Source organism: Labrus mixtus, unplaced genomic scaffold (assembly GCF_963584025.1).
Source record: "Labrus mixtus unplaced genomic scaffold, fLabMix1.1 SCAFFOLD_155, whole genome shotgun sequence".
Lineage (NCBI taxonomy): Eukaryota > Metazoa > Chordata > Actinopteri > Labriformes > Labridae > Labrus > Labrus mixtus.
This window is the reverse complement of record NW_026870235.1, coordinates 10,001-27,500: the sequence shown is the minus strand read 5'-3', so window position 1 is coordinate 27,500 and position 17,500 is coordinate 10,001. Positions and strand designations below refer to the sequence as shown.

Below are 17,500 nucleotides of genomic sequence, written 5' to 3'. Positions count from 1 at the left end.
TATTACATCAGTTTCTCTGCTCAGACTGAGACCTGTGATCTTGTAGTTCTCCTGTGATCTTGTAGTTCTCTTGTGATCTTGTAATTCTCCTGTGATCTTGTAGTTCTCCTGTGATCTTGTAGTTCTCATGTGATCTTGTAGTTCTCCTGTGATCTTGTAATTCTCCTGTTATCTTGTAGTTCTCCTGTGATCTTGTAGTTCTCCTGTGATCTTGTAGTTCTCTTGTGATCTTGTAATTCTCCTGTGATCTTGTAGTTCTCCTGTGATCTTGTAGTTCTCCTGTGATCTTGTAATTCTCCTGTGATCTTGTAGTTCTCTTGTGATCTTGTAGTTCTCCTGTGATCTTGTAGTTCTCCTGTGATCTTGTAGTTCTCTTGTGATCTTGTAGTTCTCTTGTGATCTTGTAGTTCTCCTGTCATCTTGTAGTTCTCTTGTGATCTTGTAGTTCTCTTGTGATCTTGTAATTCTCCTGTCATCTTGTAATTTTCTGTGACCTTGTAGTTCTCATGTGATCTTGTAGTTCTCCTGTGATCTTGTAGTTCTCTTGTGATCTTGTAGTTCTTCTGTGATCTTGTAGTTCTCATGTGATCTTGTAGTTCTCCTGTGATCTTGTAGTTCTCCTGTGATCTTGTGATCTTGTAGTTCTCTTGTGATCTTCTAGTTCTCCTGTGATCTTGTAGTTCTCCTGTGATCTTGTAGTTCTTCTGTGATCTTGTAGTTCTCTTGTGATCTTGTAGTTCTTCTGTGATCTTGTAGTTCTCTTGTGATCTTGTAGTTCTTCTGTGATCTTGTAGTTCTCCTGTGATCTTGTAGTTCTCCTGTGATCTTGTAGTTCTCCTGTGATCTTGTAGTTCTCTTGTGATCTTGTAATTCTCCTGTGATCTTGTAGTTCTCCTGTGATCTTGTAGTTCTCATGTGATCTTGTAGTTCTCCTGTGATCTTGTAATTCTCCTGTTATCTTGTAGTTCTCCTGTGATCTTGTAGTTCTCCTGTGATCTTGTAGTTCTCTTGTGATCTTGTAATTCTCCTGTGATCTTGTAGTTCTCCTGTGATCTTGTAGTTCTCCTGTGATCTTGTAATTCTCCTGTGATCTTGTAGTTCTCTTGTGATCTTGTAGTTCTCCTGTGATCTTGTAGTTCTCCTGTGATCTTGTAGTTCTCTTGTGATCTTGTAGTTCTCTTGTGATCTTGTAGTTCTCCTGTCATCTTGTAGTTCTCTTGTGATCTTGTAGTTCTCTTGTGATCTTGTAATTCTCCTGTCATCTTGTAATTTTCTGTGACCTTGTAGTTCTCATGTGATCTTGTAGTTCTCCTGTGATCTTGTAGTTCTCTTGTGATCTTGTAGTTCTTCTGTGATCTTGTAGTTCTCATGTGATCTTGTAGTTCTCCTGTGATCTTGTAGTTCTCCTGTGATCTTGTGATCTTGTAGTTCTCTTGTGATCTTCTAGTTCTCCTGTGATCTTGTAGTTCTCCTGTGATCTTGTAGTTCTTCTGTGATCTTGTAGTTCTCTTGTGATCTTGTAGTTCTTCTGTGATCTTGTAGTTCTCTTGTGATCTTGTAGTTCTTCTGTGATCTTGTAGTTCTCCTGTGATCTTGTAGTTCTCCTGTGATCTTGTAGTTCTCCTGTCATCTTGTAATTTTCTGTGATCTTGTAGTTCTCCTGTGATCTTGTAGTTCTCATGTGATCTTGTAGTTCTCTTGTGATCTTGTAATTTTCTGTGATCTTGTAGTTCTCATGTGATCTTGTAGTTCTCATGTGATCTTGTAGTTCTCCTGTGATCTTGTAGTTCTCCTGTCATCTTGTAATTTTCTGTGATCTTGTAGTTCTCATGTGATCTTGTAGTTCTCATGTGATCTTGTAGTTCTCCTGTGATCTTGTAGTTCTCTTGTGATCTTGTAGTTCTCCTGTGATCTTGTAGTTCTCATGTGATCTTGTAGTTCTCTTGTGATCTTGTAATTCTCCTGTGATCTTGTAGTTCTCCTGTGATCTTGTAGTTCTCATGTGATCTTGTAATTCTCCTGTGATCTTGTAGTTCTCTTGTGATCTTGTAGTTCTCCTGTGATCTTGTAGTTCTCATGTGATCTTGTAGTTCTCCTGTGATCTTGTAATTCTCCTGTTATCTTGTAGTTCTCCTGTGATCTTGTAGTTCTCCTGTGATCTTGTAGTTCTCTTGTGATCTTGTAATTCTCCTGTGATCTTGTAGTTCTCCTGTGATCTTGTAGTTCTCCTGTGATCTTGTAGTTCTCCTGTGATCTTGTAATTCTCCTGTGATCTTGTAGTTCTCTTGTGATCTTGTAGTTCTCCTGTGATCTTGTAGTTCTCCTGTGATCTTGTAGTTCTCTTGTGATCTTGTAGTTCTCCTGTGATCTTGTAGTTCTCATGTGATCTTGTAGTTCTCATGTGATCTTGTAGTTCTCTTGTGATCTTGTAATTCTCCTGTCATCTTGTAATTTTCTGTGATCTTCTAGTTCTCATGTGATCTTGTAGTTCTCCTGTGATCTTGTAGTTCTCTTGTGATCTTGTAGTTCTTCTGTGATCTTGTAGTTCTCATGTGATCTTGTAGTTCTCCTGTGATCTTGTAGTTCTCCTGTGATCTTGTGATCTTGTAGTTCTCTTGTGATCTTGTAGTTCTCCTGTGATCTTGTAGTTCTCCTGTGATCTTGTAGTTCTCCTGTGATCTTGTAGTTCTCCTGTGATCTTGTGATCTTGTAGTTCTCTTGTGATCTTCTAGTTCTCCTGTGATCTTGTAGTTCTCCTGTGATCTTGTAGTTCTTCTGTGATCTTGTAGTTCTCTTGTGATCTTGTAGTTCTTCTGTGATCTTGTAGTTCTCTTGTGATCTTGTAGTTCTTCTGTGATCTTGTAGTTCTCCTGTGATCTTGTAGTTCTCCTGTGATCTTGTAGTTCTCCTGTCATCTTGTAATTTTCTGTGATCTTGTAGTTCTCATGTGATCTTGTAGTTCTCATGTGATCTTGTAGTTCTCTTGTGATCTTGTAATTTTCTGTGATCTTGTAGTTCTCATGTGATCTTGTAGTTCTCCTGTGATCTTGTAGTTCTCCTGTCATCTTGTAATTTTCTGTGATCTTGTAGTTCTCATGTGATCTTGTAGTTCTCATGTGATCTTGTAGTTCTCCTGTGATCTCGTAGTTCTCTTGTGATCTTGTAGTTCTCCTGTGATCTTGTAGTTCTCATGTGATCTTGTAGTTCTCCTGTCATCTTGTAATTTTCTGTGATCTTGTAGTTCTCATGTGATCTTGTAGTTCTCATGTGATCTTGTAGTTCTCCTGTGATCTTGTAGTTCTCTTGTGATCTTGTAGTTCTCCTGTGATCTTGTAGTTCTCATGTGATCTTGTAGTTCTCTTGTGATCTTGTAATTCTCCTGTGATCTTGTAGTTCTCCTGTGATCTTGTAGTTCTCATGTGATCTTGTAATTCTCCTGTGATCTTGTAGTTCTCTTGTGATCTTGTAGTTCTCCTGTGATCTTGTAGTTCTCATGTGATCTTGTAGTTCTCCTGTGATCTTGTAATTCTCCTGTTATCTTGTAGTTCTCCTGTGATCTTGTAGTTCTCCTGTGATCTTGTAGTTCTCTTGTGATCTTGTAATTCTCCTGTGATCTTGTAGTTCTCCTGTGATCTTGTAGTTCTCCTGTGATCTTGTAGTTCTCCTGTGATCTTGTAATTCTCCTGTGATCTTGTAGTTCTCTTGTGATCTTGTAGTTCTCCTGTGATCTTGTAGTTCTCCTGTGATCTTGTAGTTCTCTTGTGATCTTGTAGTTCTCCTGTGATATTGTAGTTCTCATGTGATCTTGTAGTTCTCCTGTGATCTTGTAGTTCTCTTGTGATCTTGTAGTTCTTCTGTGATCTTGTAGTTCTCATGTGATCTTGTAGTTCTCCTGTGATCTTGTAGTTCTCCTGTGATCTTGTGATCTTGTAGTTCTCTTGTGATCTTGTAGTTCTCCTGTGATCTTGTAGTTCTCCTGTGATCTTGTAGTTCTTCTGTGATCTTGTAGTTCTCTTGTGATCTTGTAGTTCTCCTGTGATCTTGTAGTTCTCCTGTGATCTTGTAGTTCTTCTGTGATCTTGTAGTTCTCTTGTGATCTTGTAGTTCTTCTGTGATCTTGTAGTTCTCTTGTGATCTTGTAGTTCTTCTGTGATCTTGTAGTTCTCCTGTGATCTTGTAGTTCTCCTGTGATCTTGTAGTTCTCCTGTCATCTTGTAATTTTCTGTGATCTTGTAGTTCTCATGTGATCTTGTAGTTCTCATGTGATCTTGTAGTTCTCTTGTGATCTTGTAATTTTCTGTGATCTTGTAGTTCTCATGTGATCTTGTAGTTCTCATGTGATCTTGTAGTTCTCCTGTGATCTTGTAGTTCTCCTGTCATCTTGTAATTTTCTGTGATCTTGTAGTTCTCATGTGATCTTGTAGTTCTCATGTGATCTTGTAGTTCTCCTGTGATCTTGTAGTTCTCTTGTGATCTTGTAGTTCTCCTGTGATCTTGTAGTTCTCATGTGATCTTGTAGTTCTCATGTGATCTTGTAGTTCTCTTGTGATCTTGTAATTCTCCTGTGATCTTGTGGTTCTCCTGTGATCTTGTAGTTCTCATGTGATCTTGTAGTTCTCCTGTGATCTTGTAATTCTCCTGTTATCTTGTAGTTCTCCTGTGATCTTGTAGTTCTCCTGTGATCTTGTAGTTCTCTTGTGATCTTGTAATTCTCCTGTGATCTTGTAGTTCTCCTGTGATCTTGTAGTTCTCCTGTGATCTTGTAGTTCTCTTGTGATCTTGTAGTTCTCCTGTGATCTTGTAGTTCTCCTGTGATCTTGTAATTCTCCTGTGATCTTGTAGTTCTCTTGTGATCTTGTAGTTCTCCTGTGATCTTGTAGTTCTCCTGTGATCTTGTAGTTCTCTTGTGATCTTGTAGTTCTCTTGTGATCTTGTAGTTCTCCTGTGATCTTGTAGTTCTCTTGTGATCTTGTAGTTCTCTTGTGATCTTGTAATTCTCCTGTCATCTTGTAATTTTCTGTGATCTTGTAGTTCTCATGTGATCTTGTAGTTCTCCTGTGATCTTGTAGTTCTCTTGTGATCTTGTAGTTCTTCTGTGATCTTGTAGTTCTCATGTGATCTTGTAGTTCTCCTGTGATCTTGTAGTTCTCCTGTGATCTTGTGATCTTGTAGTTCTCATGTGATCTTGTGATCTTGTAGTTCTCATGTGATCTTGTAGTTCTCCTGTGATCTTGTAGTTCTCCTGTGATCTTGTGATCTTGTAGTTCTCCTGTGATCTTGTAGTTCTCCTGTGATCTTGTAGTTCTCCTGTGATCTTGTAGTTCTTCTGTGATCTTGTAGTTCTCTTGTGATCTTGTAGTTCTTCTGTGATCTTGTAGTTCTCTTTTGATCTTGTAGTTCTTCTGTGATCTTGTAGTTCTCCTGTGATCTTGTAGTTCTCCTGTGATCTTGTAGTTCTCCTGTCATCTTGTAATTTTCTGTGATCTTGTAGTTCTCATGTGATCTTGTAGTTCTCATGTGATCTTGTAGTTCTCTTGTGATCTTGTAGTTCTCTTGTGATCTTGTAGTTCTCCTGTGATCTTGTAGTTCTCTTGTGATCTTGTAGTTCTCATGTGATCTTGTAGTTCTCATGTGATCTTGTAGTTCTCTTGTGATCTTGTAGTTCTCATGTGATCTTGTAGTTCTCATGTGATCTTGTAGTTCTCTTGTGATCTTGTAATTTTCTGTGATCTTGTAGTTCTCATGTGATCTTGTAGTTCTCATGTGATCTTGTAGTTCTCCTGTGATCTTGTAGTTCTCCTGTGATCTTGTAGTTCTCCTGTGATCTTGTAGTTCTCCTGTGATCTTGTAGTTCTCCTGTGATCTTGTAGTTCTCCTGTCATCTTGTAATTTTCTGTGATCTTGTAGTTCTCATGTGATCTTGTAGTTCTCATGTGATCTTGTAGTTCTCTTGTGATCTTGTAGTTCTCTTGTGATCTTGTAGTTCTCCTGTGATCTTGTAGTTCTCTTGTGATCTTGTAGTTCTCCTGTGATCTTGTAGTTCTCTTGTGATCTTGTAGTTCTCCTGTGATCTTGTAGTTCTCATGTCATCTTGTAGTTCTCTTGTGATCTTGTAGTTCTCTTGTGATCTTGTAGTTCTCTTGTGATCTTGTAGTTCTCCTGTGATCTTGTAGTTCTCTTGTGATCTTGTAGTTCTCTTGTGATCTTGTAGTTCTCCTGTGATCTTGTAGTTCTCATGTGATCTTGTAGTTCTCCTGTGATCTTGTAGTTCTCTTGTGATCTTGTAGTTCTCCTGTGATCTTGTAGTTCTCTTGTGATCTTGTAGTTCTCCTGTGATCTTGTAGTTCTCTTGTGATCTTGTAGTTCTCCTGTTATCTTGTAGTTATCTTGTGATCTTGTAGTTCTCCTGTGATCTTGTAGTTCTCCTGTCATCTTGTAGTTCTCTTGTGATCTTGTAGTTCTCATGTGATCTTGTAGTTCTCATGTCATCTTGTAGTTCTCTTCTGATCTTGTAGTTCTCATGTGATCTTGTAGTTCTCCTGTGATCTTGTAGTTCTCTTGTGATCTTGTCGTTCTCTTGTGATGTTTCTACAGCTTCTCATGGCTGTGCTTACGCTTCAAGGAACGGTTATGTGGTAACACGGTGAAGTCTTAAGGAGTCATCTTCTAGTTCTATGAATATCTTAATTACAAAATCTTAATGTACCTTATCAAGTGTTCCTGAAATAATAAAGTCCCCACATCGCTCGTTCGCTTCAGTTTCACATTTCTTTGCTTTGAGGCGTCTTTCTGTCTCTGCTCAGGAGCTGGATGGAGAGAATAATGTGCAAACAGTCATGACGTCCTCTGGGATCCTAACGGCTGTATCATTAAGTCCAAGTGTGCGAGTGGATTCATTTAGTGAGGCGGCTTCCCACACAAATCAGAGCCACATCTCATCGGAGACAGCCTCCGCCCTCCTCGTCTGATTGCTGCGTTAAAAGGCCTTTACTGACAACAGAATCAGGGAGGAGGAGAGAGAGCGACTGTCATGATGGAAGCTGTAATGGAATTTCAATGGGGACTATCTCCCTGAGGTTGATGGGAGGGAATCGCATTGAGAGTCAAAGAGCCGTGATTGCTGTGCGGCGCCCTGCAGGCACAGGACTGATGGGACTGTGACCTCAGCAGACACGACCACGTCTGTGTTTAAATGTACCCAACACGACCTCTGCACCGCACCCAATTACACTCCAATGTAAACTTCCTGCTTTGATATTGGCTCTTCTTCTGTGTTGGTTTGGAGCAAATACATTTCATGGACTCATCTTGAACTTTGAACTTTTCTCACATTTCTGCTCACACAGGAGTTTTTGGATTCCCTCAAGGCTGAAGTAGATATTTAAAGGAATCGTTTCTCATGTTTGGAATTCGATTATGCCAATAGTTAGATTTAAAGGTCACATATTATTCTCCATGTTCCTCTAACTCTAACATGTGTCTCTAGTCCGTCTACAAACCCCCCAATGATGAGAAAAGTCCATCCTCTCCGTCTTCTCCCTGCTCCACTTTTCAGAAAATGTGTGCTCAAACAGGCCGTTTGGAGATTTTCCCTTCATGACATCACAAAGGGCAGTAGCCCCTCCCCCAGGTGGGTGACACTCCCACAGCTAGGTGTTTGTTCTGCCCTCTGAGTCTGCCTTCTCACCGTAAACAATAGGACATGGAGCGAGAAAGACCGAGTACACCCAAGCACCTTCCAGAGAGGGGGCGTGGTCAGACACAGCTCATTTACATATTTAAAGGTACAGACACAGAAACAGCCTGTTCTGAGCAGGGCTGAAATAGAGGGGTTTATAGACATGATCAAATACAGGATCAGAGTGGATTTAGAACAAGAAACTTCACACAAATGTTGAAGAGGAGCTCTGAGAATTATTTAAACTGAAGAAGAGGAGGAGGATATGTCACCTTTAAAACAAACAGATACTAATGTCATATCTGGATGTTTAATTTAAATGACAGCGCAGAGATGGTTGGCAGAGACTGTGAACAGGAGGACAAAGTTAGCCTAGCTGTGTCCAGAAGTAAAAGCAGAATTGAAAGCTTGCTAACGTTTGCTGTTTGAGATGATGAATTCTGATAATTGGAGCTGAAGACTGATCTGGTCACTGAGTTACTTTATGCTCAGAGACATCATTCTTTCTAACGTCCAGCAGGTGAACACTTCACTGCATGAACAAAGTCTGATTGTGTACCAAACATGACTTTTTCACGATGAGTTTGAGGTCTCACTTGTTAGTTTCAAGTCATCTTCAATATCACACGTTGGTTCCTCTGTTGAGCATGTAAGTGAAATAGACGTTAGAGCAGGTTGTTGCCCTCATGGTGGAGCGTTGTTTGTGTGTTTTGTTGTTGTCCACTTCATCTTCTTCTTCTTTTGTTGTTTGATAGTGGTTAGCAAACACTTTTTATCGACTTGACATACTCGTCATATCACTGCATGCATCGTGTTACACTCCTCTAAAATAAAACAGGATAGCGACAGCAAATCTGCCAAACTAGAAGCTTCAAAATAAAACACACTCCAGGTGAAGATAACGATCTCTTGATTAACACTTAAAGGATGAAAAAGTAATTTACCTTTCCATCATTGTTGCTAAACGTTTCCCTGCATGAAGACATTTCCTTCAGTCATGATATCCTGATTACATCCGGACACTATAAATATGACTGTTTGTTATCATCAGAATCAGAATCAGAATCAGGTTTTATTGCCAAGTACATTTACACATACAATGAATTTGACTTGGTGTATTGGTGCTAAACAATTAACAAGGAAATAAAGCAGAACTAGAAACAACTTAAATAATACAGAATAAGAAGATATTACAATATATAAAATAGATTTTAGAAATGTAAAATATAAAATATAAAAATAAAAAATATACAAAAGGTGTAATGTAGGAGCTGTGCAGTGGAAACACAAAAATGATTATGAAGAGTTACTGATTGTTCCTGATGACTCAGTGGACTTTTGATTATTGTTGCTGGGTAAGGTTCAGCTCATTGGCTCTTTAAGCTTCCTCTCGCTCTCTGTGCAAATCAACTTGACATTTATTTCCAGACGCATCACGCTGACTTCCTCCTGAGAGCAGCTTGCTCTGACATGTAGCAGAAGACACAATTAAATCTGTGTCCTTGTGCTGTGTCGTCCTCCAGGGCAATGTGACCTTCTCGTGCTCGCAGCCCCAGCTGGTGGCCTGCACCTTCCTGAGCTCCAGCAGCAGCTTCCTGTCGCTGCCATCAGCAGCGTCTGCCACTGGGGGTTTCTCCGCCCGCCTCCAGTTCAGAACGTGGAACCCAGACGGACTGCTGCTCTCCGTGCAGCTGGAGCCAGAGCCCCAGAGACTGGTGCTGCAGATCAGCAACAGCCGGCTGCATCTGACCCTCCACGGCTCAGGACGGCAGAAATCAGAGGTCTCTGCTGGTGAGTCCTCGGGCCACACACACACACACACACACACACACACACACACACACACACACACACACACGTCAAACACTCAAACACACACACATGGATACGTGGACTGAATAATTGGGAATGTGAGGACTGTCTCTGAATTCTCTCTCTCTCACAAACTGAATCCTTACATTAACCTCCATGTCAGTCGGCTCCAGTCATTTTTATTTATGTAGCTCCACATCACAAATTCCCCTCCAGGGTCTCAGCTGCACAATGTACCCTAACCCTCTGGAACCTTTCACAGGGACAACATGGAAGACATCTCAGGAAACTCAGAGCCCTCTCTGGGACACCCGCTGTTAGGGGGTTAATAATGCCGTCAGCTTCTCTCCCAATCCATCAAAAGTTAAGGATGTTTCTTTTGACGAGTCACAGAATAAAATGAAGATCACATTTTAGCATCGTGAAGTACCACCTTCTTCAACATTTGAAGTCTCCAGTTAGAGGGCTGCAGCAAAGACAGACGCTGTGTCACTACCTCTGGATTCCCCTGGTCTTTAATGACCTGCATTAGAATGAGAACTTCGAGGTTCTATATGAAAAAGTGAATTATGTTGTTGTTGTACTCATAATTTTATTTTTCAGTCAAATAATACACCCATATTCTGAAAATTAAAAAGCATTTCTGTTAATGGATTTTATTTTTATCATTTGAATTCTGATCACTAATCGCTTCCATACAAGTTCATGTGGAAATGTGAAGTAACATGGAGGGGATTTAACTTCTTTCTGATTGGTTTATTTGAGAGACAAATGCTCTCCTTTTCCCTGTTTGTGCATACGATGTGTGCGGGCTGCAGTTCCTCGAGTGTCCTCTAGAGGCTGGCTGCAGAAGCACAGGAGGTCACATACACACCCAGACAAATAGAAAGAAAGTGTAATTTATTTCAAGGCACAAATCATCGACTGAAACAGATCTCGACTGTCACAGCTCATCGTCCACTTTCAGTCTGCCAGCGTCTTTTGGCCAAGGATTTAAATCTGCAACCTTTGGGCGACTAGCATCCAAATCTGTGACTCAACTTCCCCCGCAAGTTGTGCTCACATTTATTTGTAGCAGCGCCACCTGATTTGGCAGAACATACCCAGCCAGTCAATCTCCAGTAATGCCGTGTATGTATTGAAATAACTATGATTAAACTGTATTCTGTGCATATTAGATGAGTTCACTTTTACACCATGCACACAGATTATCCATGGCCACATTATGTATTAAACGTAAACCATTTTAAATCTCCAACGTTCACATCCAAACAGAGGAATGTGTAACAGTTCAGCAGGAAGGCAGAGAGCCAGCCGAGCGCCTGGAGCTCCAAAACATGGATGTAAACAATGCAGGATTAGAAATACTTACAAAACAGTCTCAGTAAATATTTCATGAGGAACATTTCTCCGAGCTTAAGGACTCTGAGTTTGAGTGAATAACCCTGAATGTTAGCACAACTTTTGTTTTGCTAAGTAGAAAAACTCCACAGGGCACCTTTATGTGAACTTCTGACTTTATTTCCTGCATTAATTAAAAAGTCTTCTGAGGCCAGAACGATTCAGAAACCAGGCCATGGAGCCGCAGCGCCGATACACCTGGGCTGTAAGGTAATCTCGCTGCTAAATCTAAGACACATAACCTTAAACTCGACCTTCTACATCAGAGCACTGGGGCATTTTTCTTGTTAGGGGAACATGAGCATGCTGACCCCAAAATGCCCTTTTTGCAATATGGGCTGCACCGCCTCCACATGGCGCTGCGTGTGTGTGTGTGTGTGTGTGTGTAATATTGTGTGTGTGCTCTAATCCAACATGTGGAGGCGCTGTATGTTGGCGTGCTCTTGTGAGTTCTTCTCTCGTCTTTGGGCTCAATAAATTGGAGAAAAAAGAAAAGTCGATTTTCTTTGGAGGGAAACGATCGTTCTCTCCTCGGTGTGGGATTGTTCAGTAAACATAATGGAGATGAGCGTGATTGTTGGGGGAAGGCCGACACGCAGCAGCTGGTGGGCTGCAGGGAAATCTAGATGAAGAAGACGACCACAGCTAAGGGACAATATTCCCTTTTATATCATTTAGCTCCAGCTGCATGAAATCACCTCTCTGCTCCGGGGAGCGGCAGCACGAGGACGACCTGCAGTCCTGTTGTTGTCTGCAATAACAAACACACGATGAGGTGGTCTGATCTCAGTTTGACTCCGATGCTCTCAGAAAGTCATTAAGATATTTATCGTCTTATTTTCATTAGGATCCCTCGCTCTCTCCTCCTCTTTTGGATGGAGGTCACAGACAAAATTATTACTGAGGCGGAGCTCGATAGCATCGTGGTTACAGATTCAGCGGGCTCCTCGGCGCTCTCACCCGTTAACATTTAAAGCACGCTGAGAGATAATCCTCGGGATCTGGACTCTAAGTGTTTTTTAAAAGACAGATTGAATCTGTGTGGATGTGCTGCATCCCACACCGACATGGGGGGGGCGGGTAAATTCTTTAATTGCAGTCAGATCTCAAAGTGAAACTGTTGGAGTGTTAAAGGCGCAGAGCGCAGAGCGCAGCGAATCAGTTCTGAGTCACGCTTCATCACAGGACGCCGAGCGCCGTCAGACTGAGGACCGCTCCACGCCATATTCACCGCTCTGCAGCGTGAACTCAGTCTGCAGGATTGTTAACGAGAGACGATCTCTGTTCAGTAGAATCTGTACACGGGGGGGGGGGGGGGGGGATGGGGGGGTCTGGATGATCAGCATGTCCAGGCGTCTCGTTTCAGTTTGTCCTACATTTGTAGTCCGAGCTAGATTGACCAATCACGTGTCAGCATGCTTTGGTTGGCAGGAGAAACCGACTATACGTTAGAGATATCCTGAACATTTTCTAACGATGATTTATTTTTTATTTTTGAACATAAATCTGCATCAAATAAAACGAATCAATTATCAACGACTCTGCTCGACGCTGGGCTCCAGAGCCAATCAGGGTTTAGATTCCATGACAACTTGGACCGATGAATGACGGCCAGTACATTACAGACATCTGTCCTCGCTTACTCGAACCGCTCGCTTCACTGGAAGTAAGGAGTGATTCACATCAGCTTCCAGAACGACCTGGGAACGCCCCTGAATCCTCCAGGAGGAGCTGGACTACGCTAACCCTAAACCAGGACTTTGAATGTTAGAGGTTCTTGTGACTGGATCTGTTTGTGGATGATGAACATAAAAAAGAAGCAGAGCACTGACAGCAGCTCAGCTCACAGCCTCCCTCTTCTGAAGATCGTCTTTATTCCGTGTTTTTAGCGGTTCTTTGGGTTGATTTGTTTTTGAAAGGAGGAGGAGACCCCTGCAGACGGTTTAGCTCCTGGATAAAAACCTGTGAGGACTGAAGAGTGAATGAATCTAAACTGAAAACACCTAAGCCAGCAGCAGCTCAGCTCACAGCCTCTTCTGTCTGACTGAGGTCCAAACTGATAAATGACATGGTTGATATTTAGAGAGAATCCCGGCTGCATTAGATCAGCTCTGTGAAGAGCCAGAAAGGAAGGAAGTTTGAATTATAATCAAAGCGAGTCAAGGTCACAAATGATCGAGTATATCACCTTCCTCCGCGCTCTCCTCCCAAGGTGCTACGGTGTCACATTGCTCGCAGCAAAGTCAAACGTGTCGTGCAGCGGGGGAGTCTCACTGCGCTGCGATCATTAAACCTGGCTGCAGGGCCAAAGTTATCTCCAATCATTCAAGTTTTTAAAAAATGTAACCTTCTGCAGACTTCTTAGAAACGTGGCCTCTTTGTCTTGAAACACTTTGAGTTCAGAAGAGAAGCTGAACGTGTTGTACTTTAGCTAAGTGCACAGCAGCGCTAATGTGGAAATATCGATCTGAAATGATCTGCACAAACACTTTAGAGCCTAAATTTAACAGAAACACAAACATGTTTGTCCCTTTGTCAAAACAAGACACACACACACACACACACACACACACACACACACACACACACACACACACACACACACACACACTCTGTATTGAGCTGTACTGGGACTAACAGTTATAAGACTGCAGCAAGTTTTAAACCACGGGCCGGCATAGCTCATGAGACGTGCACAAAATGCTGCGTCACCTGTCCTCATGGTTCAGGTGACTCTGTGTCTACAGGTGTCTACAGGTGTCTCTGTGTCTACAGGTGTCTACAGGTGACTCTGTGTCTACAGGTGACTCTGTGTCTGCAGGTGTCTGCAGGTGACTCTGTGTCTACAGGTGTCTACAGGTGACTCTGTGTCTACAGGTGTCTACAGGTGACTCTGTGTCTACAGGTGACTCTGTGTCTGCAGGTGTCTGCAGGTGACTCTGTGTCTACAGGTGACTCTGTGTCTACAGGTGACTCTGTGTCTACAGGTGTCTGCAGGTGACTCTGTGTCTACAGGTGTCTACAGGTGACTCTGTGTCTACAGGTGACTACAGGTGACTCTGTGTCTACAGGTGACTCTGTGTCTGCAGGTGACTCTGTGTCTACAGGTGACTCTGTGTCTGCAGGTGACTCTGTGTCTGCAGGTGACTCTGTGTCTACAGGTGACTACAGGTGACTCTGTGTCTACAGGTGACTCTGTGTCTGCAGGTGACTCTGTGTCTACAGGTGACTCTGTGTCTGCAGGTGACTCTGTGTCTGCAGGTGACTCTGTGTCTGCAGGTGACTCTGTGTCTACAGGTGACTCTGTGTCTGCAAGTGACTCTGTGTCTACAGGTGACTCTGTGTCTACAGGTGACTCTGTGTCTGCAGGTGACTCTGTGTCTACAGGTGATTCTGTGTCTGCAGGTGACTCTGTGTCTACAGGTGACTCTGTGTCTACAGGTGACTCTGTGTCTACAGGTGACTCTGTGTCTGCAGGTGACTCTGTGTCTGCAGGTGACTCTGTGTCTGCAGGTGACTCTGTGTCTACAGGTGACTCTGTGTCTACAGGTGACTCTGTGTCTGCAGGTGACTCTGTGTCTACAGGTGTCTACAGGTGACTCTGTGTCTACAGGTGACTCTGTGTCTACAGGTGACTCTGTGTCTACAGGTGTCTACAGGTGACTCTGTGTCTACAGGTGACTACAGGTGACTCTGTGTCTACAGGTGACTCTGTGTCTACAGGTGACTCTGTGTCTACAGGTGATTCTGTGTCTACAGGTGACTCTGTGTCTGCAGGTGATTCTGTGTCTACAGGTGACTCTGTGTCTGCAGGTGACTCTGTGTCTGCAGGTGACTCTGTGTCTACAGGTGACTCTGTGTCTACAGGTGACTCTGTGTCTGCAGGTGACTCTGTGTCTGCAGGTGACTCTGTGTCTACAGGTGACTCTGTGTCTACAGGTGACTCTGTGTCTGCAGGTGACTCTGTGTCTACAGGTGATTCTGTGTCTGCAGGTGACTCTGTGTCTGCAGGTGACTCTGTGTCTACAGGTGACTACAGGTGACTCTGTGTCTACAGGTGACTCTGTGTCTACAGGTGACTCTGTGTCTGCAGGTGACTCTGTGTCTGCAGGTGACTCTGTGTCTGCAGGTGACTCTGTGTCTGCAGGTGTAAAGCGGTATAGATAATGAAGACTTTTAAAGGTGCAGCAGTGTCTTTGTCTTCCATCAGTGAGACTACAGGGAGACACTGTAAGGATTATCTACGGTGAGCCTGAAGGGACAAAACAACCTGCAGAGCATTAGTGCGTTCATTTCCAGCCTGACTTAATGAACTGCTGACTGGCCTCAAACTACACAGATTGAAGATATGGATAAATAAAACCTCCCTCTCTGTTTACTGTCAGTTCTGGTTGTCAAGGATTTGAAGCAGCTGCCACCGCAGTTTGGTGCAAAAATATCGTGTAAAGTCACATGAAACTGTGTATTTCCTGCAGGCAGCAGCGAGGCTCTGTGGTGTCGTCTCAGACTGGAAAGGAGTAGGCGAGTGTTTTCTCAGGAGTCGAGCAACAGTCACACAGATCTGTGATGTGAGACACACAAAATAAAAATCAGATCTGTGGCAGCAGAGGAAGCACTCTGACCCTTCAGCTCTGCAAACAGCAGATGATGAGATGTGTGTGTGTGTGTGTGTGTGTGAGCTGAGGGGGGGGGGCTTCCCTGCTTGTTCCATGAAACAGTTAATGGAGTGGAGAAAAGGCGCCCATGGCCCTGGCTGTCTTTGGGGATGATATATAAAAAAGGCTGTGCTGTGAGCGAGAGGCATCATTGGATTGTGAGACAGTTTCTCCAGTTTTCCCGAGAGCCGGCAGAGATCAGGTTTTCAGACGATCAGAAATAAGTCCTGCTGTGCACTCTGCATGACCGCCGCGTCCCCTCTGAGCGCCCGAGTCGCTGCACAGCTCAATCTGGATGCTAATGCAGTCGGGGGGCCAGCAGTCAGAGTGGAGGTGTGGCTCGGTAATTTCCATTCACAGCTGTCATCGCGGCGTTGTCCTCTTGACAGCGGCGGCTCTCTGAAATGAGCTGTCAATTTAGAAGAAATAGTTTGTAGCCGGAGCGAGGTGGCTCATTGCTCATCTTTTTGGAGATTTAATGGAATATCTGAAAGGATGAGTGGCTTTAAACTGAGTCACAGGAGTGAAAATATTTGGTTAAGCAAATGACCGTTTAAAAAGCAAAGATCAGCTTTCAGCTCTTTAAACAGGCGGGGGACTGCAATCCACCACGATGATATTCAGACAGTTTAAGACGTCTTTCAGGAGCCGCGCGGGGAGACAGGAAGTGAGAGTGATGATGTGCTGGAAGTGTTTCAGTTGTGAATTTATGTGAGTGCACATTCATGGTGTCAGGTACGATGGTGAGTGATTCTCAGATCTCAGAAAATACCAATGCACATAAAGACAGAGTCAGCAGCTTGATCCTTCAAAATAAAATACAGATTTATATAGGGACCTTCAAAATAAAACACAGACTTATGTAGGGACCTTCAAAATAAAACACAGACTTATGTAGGGACCTTCAAAATAAAACACAGACTTATGTAGGGACCTTCAAAATAAAAGACAGACTTCTCCTAAAGTAAAGCTGGCTGGTTCCTTCAAAATAAAAGACAGACTTCTCCTTCAAAATAAAAGTAATAAAGTGAAGCTGCTCCATTGTCCCTTCTGGGCCTCCGTACATGTGTGTTGGTGACTGTGTCTGCAGAGACTCTGTCCTCTGACTGGATTTTACTGTTCTGCTTTGTTCTGGTCGACTCGGGACGTTTCTGGGCGGAGCTGGTGTGTTTCCTCCAGCCAATGACAGCGCAGCAGGTGAGTTTAGGAGTGGATACAATTCAGTGATTGGACGAGATTCAAAGCGGTGAATATGACGGACGTGGACGTAGCAGCAAAGAAGAGAAAATATAATGAGAGTGAGGAGAAACACCAAGTGGATAAAGCTCGTTCTAAAACGAGGGTGAACCTTGTGTTGTCTTTTACCCGTGGACGTGGAGTTGATCTACTTCCTGTTGGACAGGAAGGTGACAAACACCGGCCGTTAGCTTGTGCTAGCGTGCGTTAGCTTGCAGTGTAGCTACAAGCAGTAAACGTACACACTACTTCCTGCAGGGGGCAGGGCTTCTGGGGGAGGGGCCATGTTTGAATGTTTACAAACATTTCTACTGACTCCTCCTTTAAGCTCCTCCTGTATCTGTTCAGTCAGAGACTCAGATCAGTGATGAAGTAAATCTTTACATCCTTCTCTTTCGTCTCGTTGTTTCTCGTCGGTGTTTCCTGACTGAAGAAATGTGTTCATGTAAAACCTTAGGAGGCGTCTGGATGAGGCCTTCAGGGAGCTGACAACAATCAGCTGACTCATCATTTGGCCCGTAGTTTACTTTAGAGGTCGAGGGAGCGCTCATGTCTCCATTGTTTGTTTCGTCTCTCTGGTTGTTCTTTCAGACGAGGTGAAGGTGAAGTCAAGGTTGGTGGGCGAGGAAGTGTAGCGAGCTCTCACTGGTCAAAGGGTTATGGTTAGCTGGACTTTGGGGTTAGGGTTAGCTGGACTTTGGGGTTATGGTTAGCTGGA

At 43.1% G+C, this 17,500-nt stretch overlaps 1 protein-coding gene across 1 annotated transcript in view; it reads left to right on the top strand.

The window, feature by feature from the left end:
- LOC132967139 (contactin-associated protein-like 5) overlaps nt 1-17,500 on the top strand; it is a 58,339-nt gene that overhangs the window by 32,385 nt on the left and 8,454 nt on the right. Inside the window, exon 7 of the mRNA XM_061033990.1 lies at nt 9,202-9,469. Within this exon, the coding sequence (XP_060889973.1) occupies nt 9,202-9,469 (268 nt within the window). The remainder of the gene's footprint in view (nt 1-9,201; nt 9,470-17,500) is intronic.